General features: G+C 48.9%; 1 protein-coding gene across 1 annotated transcript in view; it reads left to right on the top strand.

The window, feature by feature from the left end:
* The first annotated feature begins 436 nt into the window (after nt 1-436).
* POU2F3 (POU class 2 homeobox 3) overlaps nt 437-13611 on the top strand; it is a 39548-nt gene continuing 26373 nt past the window's right edge. Inside the window, exons 1-2 of the mRNA XM_010084158.1 lie at nt 437-464; nt 5592-5660. Coding sequence (XP_010082460.1) covers nt 437-464; nt 5592-5660 — 97 coding nt within the window. The remainder of the gene's footprint in view (nt 465-5591; nt 5661-13611) is intronic.

Genomic DNA, 13611 nt, shown 5'->3' with positions numbered 1-13611 from the left:
AGCCCCCGCCAAGCCCCTCGCTTGCAGCCCAGCAGGCAGGTGCTACGGGGCATATCTGTGCAGCTGAGGGCGGGCAAACCGCCTTCCTTCCTCCCTCCTTCCCACCCCACCCCACGCCCCAAGTGCTGCAGGGACTCATCCATTCCCGAGTTACTAATATGCAAATGGGCGCTTTTGCATGGGCCGGGTGCCAGGCTGCTGGGTGTCAGGGCACCCGAGGGAGCCGGAGGTGGGGCGAGGCGTGGCGCAGCGCCGCATGCTCACCTGGCCCTGCATGGCAACAGGCAATGGAGCTCTAGGTCCCTTCGGGAGCGGACCCACGCCCGGTTTGAGAGGCAGCGGGTGGCAGAGGAGGGAGGGCAAACTGGCAGCCCCTGGCAACCTGGGGCTGACGGCAGGAGGCTGGGCGCACCGCGGATTTCCCTCCACCAGCAGGATGGTGAACCTGGAGTCTGTGCACGCAGGTAAAGAGCACTTGAGGAAGGATCGGGCTGGAGCTCACCACGTAGCTGAGACTGTGGACTTGGGCAGGAAACGGGATTGCTCTGATTCTGGTGACCTTTCCTCCCTCCTTTCCCTCCTCTTTTCTCCTGCTGGCGTCGGCTATCACAGCCAGTGCCTGGTTAAGTGCCCACATTCCTACGTGGGGATGGATGCTGCCCTGATCCTATTTAGGGGGCTGCCAAGCCATACCCACAATGTGGGAGCACTGCTCACTCTGCGAGCCTTAATATGGGTCAGGGAGCAGAGCGCAGAAGTCTCTTGGGTGCCTGGAAAAATGAGCATTTAGTGCATGACCTGTGGGTCCAGGCATCGGCATAAAGCTGGGAGGAGTGAGAGGGGATGAATTCACAGAGGGATGCGGCAAGGGTGGAGGGGTGTGTGGGAGAGAGCGAGATGGGACGTATGTTGGAAGGAGAAAAGTTATGACAAAGAGGGAAAAGGAGGGAGAAATGAATGAGGCGTGAGCTGTAGGAGGCTGAGTTGAGTGAGGAATGAATGAACAGGGATACTCAGAAAAAGAGGGACTCCTTCCAGAGTCTCTGATCCAGAGGTACAGCTTAGGTAGTCTCACATCTTCTCTGAGCAGACCTCCTCTTGCAATTAGCTGGGAACAAGAGCAATCACTGCCAAATCCTTTGAAGCTATGCTGATCTCCAGCTCGCCCTGACAGAGTGAGTTTGGCTTCTGCCATCAGCTCAAGCCCCCGTGCTCGAGGGGAAGGACTCTGTCGCTGGGTGACACTGGGGTAGGAGCAGAGCGGTGGCAGCAGTGAAGGCCAGATCCCGACAGCCCTTTCTGTGGCAGGGGCAGGCAGCAGGATGTCGGGGGTATGGGTACCACATGCCTTGCTAGTGACCTGTGTCCGGTGCTTTGTGCAGCACAAAACACGGGGTGCTGTTCCCAGGTTTGGAGGAGAGAGGACGGATACATCTGTCGGTCTGTCCCGGGCTCATTCCCTTTGCATATCTATAGGCATGCTGCAGCAACACTCAGGGGTTTGGTGGTCCTGCTGTGTGAGAGAGACCCAGAGGTCCATGCCTGGTGCTTGTAGCCCCTCAACAGGTCCTGCCTGCATGTGGGCTCCCAGGCAGGTCTGCAGGGCAAGGCAGATGCTGCGGCAATGCCATCACCTAACACAGCATCTGGCAGAGATGGCCAAAGCCTCTGCTGCACGGCTGCGCTGCAGCCTCTCTGTGGCTCTGGGATGCCAGCGGCCCCCTGCCGAGCAGGCTGGCTCCCTGTGCTGGCCATGGGGAGGGCAGCTGGGGACCCCTGGGGCTGCAGGGCCAGCAGTGAGGAGAGGCTGCGAGAGGCGTGAGGCTCGTGGTCTTGGCTCGGCGTGTGAGCCTGACTAGTCTGAGCACCTGCGATGGGTGTGCTTGTGTGTGGTGTCTCTTGGGGACGCATCCCCCGCAGGCTCCTATCCACCCATCTGCTTTGCTTGTGGGAGACTCTTTCTTCATGAGAAGATTCCCAAAATTGATACTGTGCCCTCTGTCAAAGCCAGTGGCATCACTCCCAGGGTGGATTTGGCCAGGAGCTGGGCAGAGCTGGGTGCGTGCTGAACTTCCATTCTCCCAAATCACCCCACCCTTAGCTCAGAAGGACCTCAGCTTTAAGCAGTCTTTTTGTGGGGATGGAGACCAGCCTGCGCTCAACCATTTTCCAGTGCCAGAGCCCAGCACTGGTGGGGGGGGACATTTCTCCACCCTTATGCAAAAGCAGGTCAGTGCATTCAGTCTGGGGGTCCTCAGACAGCAAGGCTGTGCAGTGAGCTGCTTGCAGAGGTGTGCTCCGCTTCTTGCCCAGCCATGCAGAGCAGACGCAGCGTGCAAGGTGAAGGTGGGCTGTGCAGGCTCTGCGCACCCTCTTCCCTGCTGAGAGGCTTTCCCTGCAGCAGTGCATTCCCTGGCGTGTACCACCGCCTCCTTCCCAGGCATTTGGATGTTTCACTTTCCTGCAGCCTCCAGAGGGGCTCAGGCACAGAAAGCACAGAAAATTCAATAGGCTCTAGGTAATGGTCTCAGCCAAGCTCAGTTTCCCCCCTGCTCCCTCCCTGGCTTTTGTTTTTTCTTTTAAAGTCATCAGGCTGGTTTACCCTAGTGCCCATGTCTGAACAACTACTAGGAATAAGGGCTTGGGAAAGCTTTATTTGCTGACACTATTTGTTTCAGCAAAAATATAGATGCAGATATATCCCCAGAGAAGTGTCTACACTGGTAGTTTCTTTGGTCTGAGTGAACAAACCAGCCTACCCCTACTCCAGCTACGTTTGCTAGCTGAGGTGTAGCAGCGCATTTTTAATATGGCCCAGGCCACAGCGGCGGCTCCTAATAGGTCTGTGGTTAGGAGTTAGGCAGTCCTAAGTTGCATTATTTTTCCCAGAGATTTTTTTTTACTAGCCTGCTTATTCTCTGTATATTGCCAACCTGGCAAAGCTGCATGGAAGAAGCCCACATTTAGTTGGACTCAAAGTCTCACAACCTGTCTTGTCTTGAGATATTTTTTCAGATGGAGGGGGAGTCAAATCCAGACGCAGCACTCTGTCCTGGTTTATCGTGGAAGGCTCTTGGGTGTCAATAAAAAGGTGTTGCCTTTATCTACATATATCATATCGGAAAGTAATGCCTCTGTATGTCTGTTCCTTGTTCTCGAGGGTCCCTTGGAGGATGACTGGTGCTGCACTGCTGTCCATAGGTATACAAAAGCCGGCCAGCCCTAAACCACTCAGATCAGTAGGCTTTGATCCAGAGGGTTTTCTTTTTCTTCCTGTTTTATTTTCCCCACAATATATTTAAACGATAATAACTTGTGTACATTTATGACGGGAATTTGGATCTTTGTGAAAATAAAATTCTTCTGCTTTATGCATGAGAATCACAGGGTATCTTGTTTTCCCTTGACTCCAGGAGGAGGGAATTGAACTGATGGATAGCATGTGATATGTAATCAAGTCACAGCTGCAATTCCTCCTTTCCTCCCCGCCCACCCCAGGTTATAAATGGCAGAGGGGCTGAGGGGGTCACTGCTGTGAGGGGGAGAGAGCTTCTCGTGGTTTGCTTTTCTGTCTTTCCTTCTTCAGCTCTGTCTGAACTGCTTTGTCTCTTGCTTTGTGCCCATAAGGGGCTCCTTGGTCTTGGGGATTTGATAATTTTCTTTCACTAGCATGTGTTCATTCATTATTTCTGTGCTTACAAGGAAACCTGTACTAATTTTTTTTTTTGCAAACTTGCAGACTTTCTCACTAAAGCAAGCACCAAACTTCTGCATGATGTAGGATTTTTCTTACTCTGTTTTCTGAGAACTTGAGGGGTTTTTTTTAAGATACCTTTTGGCAGCAAGCAAAACTTTATGCTTTGTAGATTGCCTAAGTTAGGGTCTCTTGGCAGTATAACAAGACAAGAAGATGTTTATAGCTGATGATAATTACTCTTCCTGCAGTAGAAGTGCTTAGAACCCCCACTAAATGTTCATGTCTTAATTGCAGAAGGTTTATTTGAAGGGGAGAAAAAAAAAAATCCCACAACTTTCTTCTCTCTCCTTTTTCCCTTCACTCCTTAATACAATGTAAGGAAAGGAAGTTTCTGAAGTATGTGAATGTTTCTGCACTCTGTGTCTGGCATTCAATCTTGCTGTTTCTTTTCTCCTTAATCATTTGCTTAAGAAAAAGTTTCAAATTTTAACCTAAAGAAAGCTATTCAATGTTGGCCAACAAGCAGATAATCGCCCATTTGCAGTGGAAGTCTGAACAGGGGGGAAAAAAACCTGAGCAAACAAACAAAAAGACCTGTTTTAGTGTGAGTAATAGAGGGAAATAAGTATAAAAACCCATAGGGTTCTTCTCACCCTTTTGGCTGTTTGGAAATAATACAAGGCATATATAGGAAAGAGGAAAAGATTCGCAGGATGCCTTTAAGAAAGCTTCCACCTGCCTTTTCTATCCCAGCAAAACCACAGCAAACACTGGCCCAGCTTCCACAGTGTTGTTATTACCCGATGCAAATCGCATGACTTCTGTGGCCAGGCTTGGCTGCAGGAAGCACATGCAAATCAGTTGGTTCTTTACAAAAAAATTATATTTTTTCCGAACTAGCCTGGAAAGAGTTAAAATTCCCATGCAAAGACTAGAAGAGCTGAAGGGGTGTCCATCTGAATTTGAATAGATACTCTTCCTTCTTTCGATGGTATGTACTTTGCCTCTTTTGAGGAGGAGATGAGCAATCCGGTGTAAAGTTGACGATTCCCACCTTTTCTTTCAGCTGTCCCCGAAGGAGAACGTGGCCCCGGGTGTGGTGGCAGCCATCACTTCAAGGGTAAATGTCAAATTTATTGGCATTGATAAGGATGGGGGGAAACACGCAGGAGCTCGATGGGGAAGCACACTTCTCGCTGCTGGGTTGGGGACAGTGCTTTGGAGCAAGGCAGCTGCTTCGTGGTATGTGAGGGGTGTGAGCATGTGCGGGGGGAAAGCAGGGCAAAGGGTCTGCAAACAGGGATCAGATGTATTGAGAGAAACAAGCTGAGTTTGCAAGGGAGCAAGAGGAGAGAAGAGACCGCTTCCCTCTCTGGGAGCATCTGGCTCTGTGGCTCTTTCTGAGGCCAGTCCTCCCCCTGGGTGCTTTGTACAGCCCCGAGCACAGGGACAAGGAAAGGATGGGGGAGAGGAGGGGAAAGTTTGGAGGGATCCCCTGCCTCCACAGGTGTGGTGGAGGACTGTGTGAAACCCAGAGCCACACCAGTTGGTTTGGGAATCCTGTATAAAGCTGGGGGGAGAGGCTGGGAGCCCTCCCAGGGACTAAAGCACCCCTCATCCTCCGTGGGGGAGAGGAATGATGCCAAAGGTGAGAACACAGCAGCAAACTGGGGAGGGGGAAAGGAATGAGGGGGATGCAAAGAGCAACAGGAGAGAAAGTGCATCCTCAGAGCTGATGAATATTCTAGCAACTGTATGTTGAGGAATCAGAAATTTGAAAGTCTGATGGTTTATTATAATTACACATTCATTTGTGCTGTTTAGTGGAAGCCACATGTGCCTGTTGCCTGGGACTGTGACCTGTTATTAAAATCAGTTGTGCCTCCTTTTCCAGAGATCAAGATGAGCGGTGATGCGGCAGATTCCACAGATACGCGGCACGAACCTGACCAGGTGGAGCCAGGTAAGGAGGGTCTGGGACATGGGGGACAGGCGAGGCAGCCCAAGGAGCAGGGGGAAAGAAAAGAAAAGGAGGGCATGGGTGCTGGAAGCTTCTGTCTGTGCTTTGCTTGACTCCTGCTGCTGCTACATTGCGCTTTTCCAACCAGGTTGGGAGTTGATCAAGAATGTGCTCTGGGCTAGGATTGCATTTGTATCTTGATCAGCATGCAAGATCCTTCTGTAACAGCAGGGAACCAGCGTGTGTCTCAGTAACGTCCTCTGCAGTTTTAGCATGGAAATATGCTCATGCCTTGCCAAGGGAATAATGCCATTGAAATAGTCTTGGTGTGCTCAGTTCGGCATAAACGGCTCTTCGTTTTACACAGGGCTCGTGTCAGGAACGCTTCCTCAGACAAAACTCCCCAGGAACTAAGCCTTTTTTGGCCATGTATATGTAGAAAAATGGGAGGGACTTCAGGAATAATCAAATCCAGCTAGATAGTTCCAGCAAAAAATGTATTGCTCTTCATCTTGAAGCATGATTGGGTTTCTCATCTCCACTACTCCCACCTGAGCGCTGCTCAGCCTCTCGCTGCTCTGTGCTAGAAGCCCTGGTTTTCCTTGAACACTGAAAGCTGAACAACAGGGTGATCCTTTGAAGATGATAGTGCTGGTGTTAGCACTGATTTCTGCCAGGTTATTACCAACTTCTACATTGCTACGAGGTGTGATATACGCAAGAAAAATCAGATTGGTATTTTCTTGCTTCACTTCTGACTGCTACTGCCCACAATGGGCTTTCAATGCAAGACCTTGAGTTGGTAATTTCACAAAGGCTCATGGTCAGTTGCCTTTTTAGGCAAATAAACAGCAATAAGAAATGTTTTTAGCACCCACTAGATACAACAAATTTGGGTTATTAGAAACTGTGAGGCTCATCTATAGACTTAGAAATCAACACCTTTTAAAACCCAGACTGGTAGAGACAATGTAGAAGAGTCATTCCTTGAGCGATGAGGAGTCCTAAGCCTGGGGCAGGGGGATGTGTAACAGCAGATTAAAACTTTGTGTGGAATGATTTTACTGTTTCTCTTTTACTTCTGTCATTTGAGAGAACTCAGAAAAAATGAGATTTTGGTAAAGCCAGGGAACTCCATGCGTGTGTTAATGAGACTAAAACTACCCCTTTATTTACACTTTAAGGCTGAGGACTAGAAAATTCTGTGCTCTTAGCTACTATTAGGCTGGGTTATTTGACATAATCTAAGGTAAAGGTAAAATCTGGTTCTATCCACATCCACAAACTCTGATTGACTTTAGTGAGGTCAGCTTCTGCTCAGGGCTTTCAGATGACCCCAAGTTTTTTTTTTGAGATAAATGTTTCCAAACTGCCTCGCAACAAATATATCCCCAACTTCCCAAGCTCTTTCAGAAAACTCTGGTGGCTGTTACAGGGCCTTAAATTGGGAACCAGTCTCCCAAAATGTTTCGTGCATCTTGGCACACAGAGTTGATGGATAGCATAGTTGAATCAAGATTAGGGAGGGCTGTATTGGGAGTGGGTATTTGGGTTTGGTATTGGCTGTTACTAAATGCGGTGGGAGATTCTGGCTGCTGCTGTTGTAGTCAATAGTGTGAAATAGGCGAGAAGCTGGCACCCCAGTTGATAGGATAAAATGTTTTTTCAGCTTCCCAGACAGCCATTAGTTTTAGCCTTAGCACCTCTTTCTGGTGGTAATTGAGAAAAGAAAGCAGAGAAGTGAAGTAAATTTGTTTTAAAATAACAAAAATGTTTGCAGCTGTGTTAGCGCTGCTCTAGGAGCCTTCAAATCAAGCAGGGAAATCAGAACAAGTAAATCTCCTTCATTTGCAAGAGTGACACTTCCCTGCGGACCTGTTTAAATTATTCTTTTTTCTAATGCAGTCCCCGTGACTGGTTGATCTGTTCAGGATCTTCAGAGATCACCAGCCTTAGCTGTGCTGGGAGACTCTGCAGAGAGTGCGGAGCTTCCTGCGGGACTCAGCAAACACCCACAGCCCCTCCTGCGGGGTGACCGGAGAAGAGGGTGGCCAAGGCACCCCATTGCTCAGCTCGATATGTTGTATTTGTGTAACCTGGCACATCTGCCCCACTGGCAGCCAGCCACACAGAGGGGCTGCTCCCTAAAATCTCTGCGCATCTTTGTCGTTGTTTTTTTTTTTTCTTCCTCTTTGTGACTATTTATAAACAACAAAGCTCTTTGTACTGCACATCCCTGGAAGTTTTTATTTTCCCTTACACACATTGTTAGAGGAATATTTACTGTAACACCTAATAGTTTAGTGTTTTGTTTACTAGCTGCATGTGGGAAAAATCTGTTTTCTAATGACTCATTAATTGAAGACCCATTTCCTAATGAACTGGAACAATCGACACAGCTCCCCAGGAATCTTGTTACCCCCAAAGGAGAGGGCAGTTACCAAACTAACGATATGATAGTTTATAAAGAATGGAAATCCTTCTAGGTGCAGAGCTACAAAGGCCTTTCATCACCAAAAGATGCAAACTGGCTCCAAGAAGAATGAAAAGAAAATAAATTAAAAAAAAAAAAAACAACAAAAACCTGGAGGGTGTTGAGTGCCAAGATGCTTTTGTAAACCAAGCCCTTGATCTAAAACTGATGCCTAAAGATCTGATGGGAAGTGTCAGTAGCAGAAGCATAATCTCATCCTTTCATATCTCCGCCAGTTCGAGGCTTAAAGGGGGAAAAAGGGTAATTTGGGGCATTGTTTTACTTTGAAAGTGTTTAACATAATCGTGGGGCTTTTTCTTTTTTTGATAAAATTGTCAGAATTGTTCATCTTTCATAGGAGGTTAGGAAGGCTAAGCTTTTTTTTCATCCACACCAGTTTCATAGAAAATGCTTCAAAGCTTTTAGTAGGGTGTTCTCTATAAACCCGTGTTTGTTTGATTCCACCCCCTCCATGTCTACCAGTTGTAGTGAATTTTTTTCATTTTACAAAAACCCATGATTTAAAAAAAAAAAAAATCTAAGGAATATCACCTAGCCTGCTCAGTCCTGTGAATCTTAAGCCCTCCTTTACTTTAACTCTGCCTTTTTAAATCACAGTAGGTGTGTGAGAGGGAAGAGAGGAGTAGGCACGAGTTTCTCCTGCAAGGGCAGCGTGTTGGACTGCCTTCTCCCATCGCCCGGGAGCTGTGTAGGTCAGCCCCAGTCTGAGCACTGGGTCATCCCTCCAGTCTGAGGGTCCTCTTTACCCTTTCCTGTGTGATGCCAGTGTGGTTTTTAAGGCTTGGCGTGTGGCGGCTGTGGCTGGGCTCGCAGGCAGTCCCGCTGACTCCATGGGGGGTAATGACAAGCATGAGTTTTATGCTTGGCTGTAAGCTCTTTTCATCTTTTTAAACTGATGAAAGCCATGCCAGCAAGTTCTGGGTTGATTTTTTTTATGGGAACTGTGGGGGCTTGGCACTGCAGAGTGTCGCCCCTGGTCTTCAAGCCGAGAGGCAGAGATCTCCCCCTTCTTGTGGTTTATCTAAGCCCTCTGTATCTGATGCAACAAAATGCTGAGGTGGGACTTGCCTCTGTCTGTCTGTTTGTTTGTGTCAGACACTTGTTCCCCGTTTATCTGCTTGATCAAAACAGGTTACACCAAGCAAAGCTACTTCCCTTTGATTTCATCTGTTGAGGCTATGGGGGGGAAGCCAAAGCTTTAACAAAAGGGCGATAGGGAAGCTCTTCAAACACAACCATCGGTAACTGAATAGCTGCAGGCACTCTGAACATCTTCCCTCCCCACCCTGTAACACGGGGAACTGGCCAGCCTGCCAGGAGCCCAGGGCGGGGTGCACGATGGGCATCCCAGCACACGGGGAGAGGAGCTGGGGTGTGTACGTGTGAGTGCAATGTAGGACAGCCCCACAGCCTTATCGCTGCTCGGGAGCAGCTGGTATCGCTCCCTAGGACAGTGGTGGTTGGCTGACCCGGCAGCTTTGCCCAGCTGTGTCGGGTCTGGGATCTGGAAGAGCAGCAGCCAGGCAGAGGAGTGCGGTTCCACGGGGAGGGCACATGGAGCCAGACAGCTGGGCTCTTGGCTTGCTTCTGACTCTGGTGGCGATGGCAGCCGGTTTATCTAACCCTCGCAGCTTGGGTAACCTATCTGGCTGCATTAGGAAGCAATAAAGCAGATATCTTCTCTCTAAGGGTAAGACAGATCCTTTCCTTTAAACCCCAAGAAAATGAAGGTGGTGAGGAGCTATGATGCATCTGCTTCTGCAGTCTGGCAAAGTGTCCCTTTTGAGGAGATGCTCCTGTGAATGCCATTCTTCCCCTGCAGCCCCAGCTTCAGACAGTTTGTGCCCATGGAAGGATGCCAGGAGACACCTTCCTCCGCTGCTGCCACAAGACACCTCAAGTCCCCTGGCAGTGGAGGAGAGAAGGCAAGGGCAGCTCTGAAACTGGGCACCAAAACTTCCACCCAAGCAAAAACTCCTCCCTGTACCCTTGGCTCCTCTGTCAGCGCACTTTGCGTTAAATCTGTATCAGGGCCGATGAAAAACCAGAGACCTTGCCTCAGTCTGCCTCTCTGCTGCACACTCCCTGTACAAACTTAAGTCTCTCTGTTCCCCAGCTCCAAAGCGAAGGTTCTGATCTCTTCTCCCACCTTTCTGCCAGCGCGTAAGCTCTTTGATGCAGGTGCTGCTCTCCCCAGGGATGGGTACAGCTCTCGGCAGAACAGAGCCCTGATCTCCGCTGGGCTCTGGGAAGGCTGTTTGTTGTATTCCAATTGCAGGTGTCAGGGTAGGGTGTTTTAAACTTGATGGCTCGTGCTGGAATAGGGTATGGAGGCTCTGACCTCTGCATCAGCTTCTAACTCAGGCAAAGGGAAATGTGCACGAGCAAGGGGTGTCAGCCTGAGCGGTGCAATGGCTTGTGTGAGATGAGCTGGTGGGTGCTCGGGCTGTGCGGCTTGGTGCACAGGGACCCTCCTTCTTGTGCTCAGCAGGCGAGGTAAGGGACGCACAGTCTGAGCTTTTTTCTTTTGCCTTTTGTTGTTACCTCTTCAGATCGGGCTAAAAACAGATTGCCAGGCCAGAGTCTTTTGAGGAAACTTGGCCTTCCCTGGCCCCACACGGAGCTTAGTCCTTGGCTACGCCTTTGCTCTCCAAGGCTAGCTCTCCCTCGTGAAACTTTCCTCAAAGCCTTGAGGATTTCTCTTGTCTCTTCCCCCTGCAGCCATGAACAGCCCCAGGACACATCCCGAACAAATAAAAGCAGCAGCAGTCGGGCTGGAAACAGCTGGTTGCTATGGCAATTGGGCCTGCTCAGGATTTGCATAAGGCTGATGATTTTCATAGCACAGCCACATTTAAGGCAAGCAGGAGAAATTTCCATATTCCCAGCTCCGAGTCAGTTTGGGCGTGGGGGAGGCCAGGAGGGGGATATTTGAAATTCAAATGAAGGTGATTAGGGTTTGAGGTTGGGTTATTTTATTTTTTTTTTTTCTTAAACATCCCATTATGGAAGAGGATAAAAAAGGATGGGGAGGGGAAAGGGGAACAAAAAGGCTAGTTTGACTTGAATTAGAGGGGCAAAGGAAGAGCTGGTCTGATCTGCCTCTTGCCTCTGGTCTAAGAGAAGAGACTTGCCCTCTCCCAGCACCTGCAGGTGAAATGTTTTCCGTGGGAACAACTGCTGCCCCTGGGTTTCCTTCTGCAAACTGCCTGAGTCTCCCACACTCGCTGTCCTGCTTTCTCCCCCCGCTCCCTGCCCCACACGAAGGGTATGCTGCAGTCAGAGCTGCAGTGGGACTAGAAGATGGGATTTCTTTGAGGCAACTGCTGACAAAGGAAAGGTGTTTTTATAACCCAGGGGCTTCCACCCAAATGAAACACTTGAGTCTTCAGTGAAAGCTTCCCATGGAGTCTGTAGCTGTCTGAGTCAGCACAGATTCACTTTCCTTGCTAACCAGCCTTAACTTTCCCATGGAGATGGTCCGATGCCCCAATTTGGTCTGTTTATATGTTTAGTGCAAATGGCCAACATGAAAACTACAGCCCTATCTGGCTGCCTCGAAAACTCCCCATCCTGTTCACACTTTCCCCTACTCCCTTTGAAAGCACTTCTTAAGGTAAGCCCTGGGAATGGCGAGTATTGCAGTAGGGCACACTTGCTCACAGCATGTGGGTCAGGTAATTTTTTGTAGTTATAATAATTGTTGCCACTCTTTACTCGATCTTGGGTAATGTTTTAGCTTCACATGTTGTTTGAGGTGGGAGATTTGATTCTTGTTCACGTTAACTGAGGCAATTTATCAGCTTCTAGAAAATCTGCATTGAAGGGCACTCTGCTTCTGGACTGCTTTGCCAATCTCTAATGGCATTGTACTTTATCAGCTGGAGTGCTAAAATCTTCAGGATAGGCGAGATTAATCTTAATTTTAGATATTCAGTACTTTGAGGCTGAAGTCTGACCTACTCACCCCGGGCTCCTTGTACAGTCAATGATGAAAATGGGTATCTCTAGAAGGTGATTCATCTCTCTGCCGTCTATCTCAGGGGTGAGATGAATTGCCCTCTGGAAGCGCCTGCTTCCTCTCCGTGGCTGTAAAGGGAGCCTAGAGCAATTGGCTCAGAATTAGACACCTAAAAGTTAGACATCTAAGCCCAGGCAGCTGAATCCCCTGCCTGGCGTCTGCCTGGCACTGTTCCTTCATTGCTGTTCAGCTGTTCTGAATTTCCCTCCCAAATGCACGAGGCAGAAAACTGATTCCCTGTGGGAATTCCCCAACACCTGTTAAAGATTGAAATCACCTTTTAATTCCCTGTCCTTTCTGTGCAGCTGAGATCAAACTGTGAGGTGAATTAAGTGAGTAGTTGGGTGGGAAGGGGGATAAGGTTAACCTTCTGGTTGCAGCCCTGGTTTTGTTGTTGGGTGAAAAGCCACGGGTGGCTGTCACTCCCCGTAGGTGACATCTGCATGTTGCTGCATGTGTTTGCTTTGCAAAGATGAAGGCACACTGCAATCTTGATTTGACTTTTCTCCCATTACGGTGCTTTTATCCTCAAGTGCTGGACTGGCTGAGCGGCTTCCAGTGGGAATTGCGTCGGTTCTGATAGAGCGCTTGTCTTTGGTTTTCGGAGCAAACGGCGTGTTCCAGGCGGGGGGAACAGCAGCGGGTGGGGGGAAGCTGTCCGGAACTGTTCTGCTGCTCCCATCCCCAGAGAAACCTCCCCAGGCAAACTCGCACCAGATCTGATGCCAAAGCTATGCAAAACAGCTGCCAGGTGAACCAAGGAGAGCAGCACCATCCTTGTCTGCTGTGCTGTGGGGAGCCAGCTGAGCTTATTCCTGCCTTCTTCCCCCCTATCCAGAACACCCAGAAAGAGGGGAAGGAAGGCTTGTTTGGTTGGGAAGTTCCTGGGAACCGTAGTGCGAGGGGCTCTCCGTTCAAATGCCAGGGCTTCCCCAGTTTGATGCAATTTAAGGAGGGGAGGACTGTGTCTATCAGACGCTGGAGACTTCGGGTCCCATTGCATCTGGCTGGTGTAGCAAGAGGCAAGTTGTTGGCTGGTGCGAAGCTCCACTAAAATTAGTGGAGTTCTGGCAGTTTGCAGCAGCTGGGAATCTGCTGCCACTTACACTTTTATTTCTTTTTATCTCCTGGAGCTAGAAAAGATTAAATCTTAAGTACAGATCCTCGTTGTTTGAACAGCCTGTTCCTTTAAGGAGAGAGATGACTACTTCAGTGAGGCCTGATGTTGATAGAAACTGGAAGGAAAATGAGCCTGATTTGAAAATATTTGTAGGAAAGTTACTGATTTAACTGAAAGAGGAGAGTTGTTATCCTTATTACACCCAAACCTTGGCTTGCAGCTGGAATCATTTTAATTTTACTCAAACACATGCTTTTACTGAAATAGAAAAAGATGAGATTTGTTTGCAAATAAATCTGTGCACAAACACTCGCTGGTC

The sequence above is a fragment of the Pterocles gutturalis genome, unplaced genomic scaffold (assembly GCF_000699245.1).
Source record: "Pterocles gutturalis isolate BGI_N339 unplaced genomic scaffold, ASM69924v1 scaffold30270, whole genome shotgun sequence".
Taxonomy (NCBI): domain Eukaryota; kingdom Metazoa; phylum Chordata; class Aves; order Pterocliformes; family Pteroclidae; genus Pterocles; species Pterocles gutturalis.
Note: the sequence above shows the minus strand (reverse complement) of the source record. Positions and strands in the feature narration are given on the sequence as shown.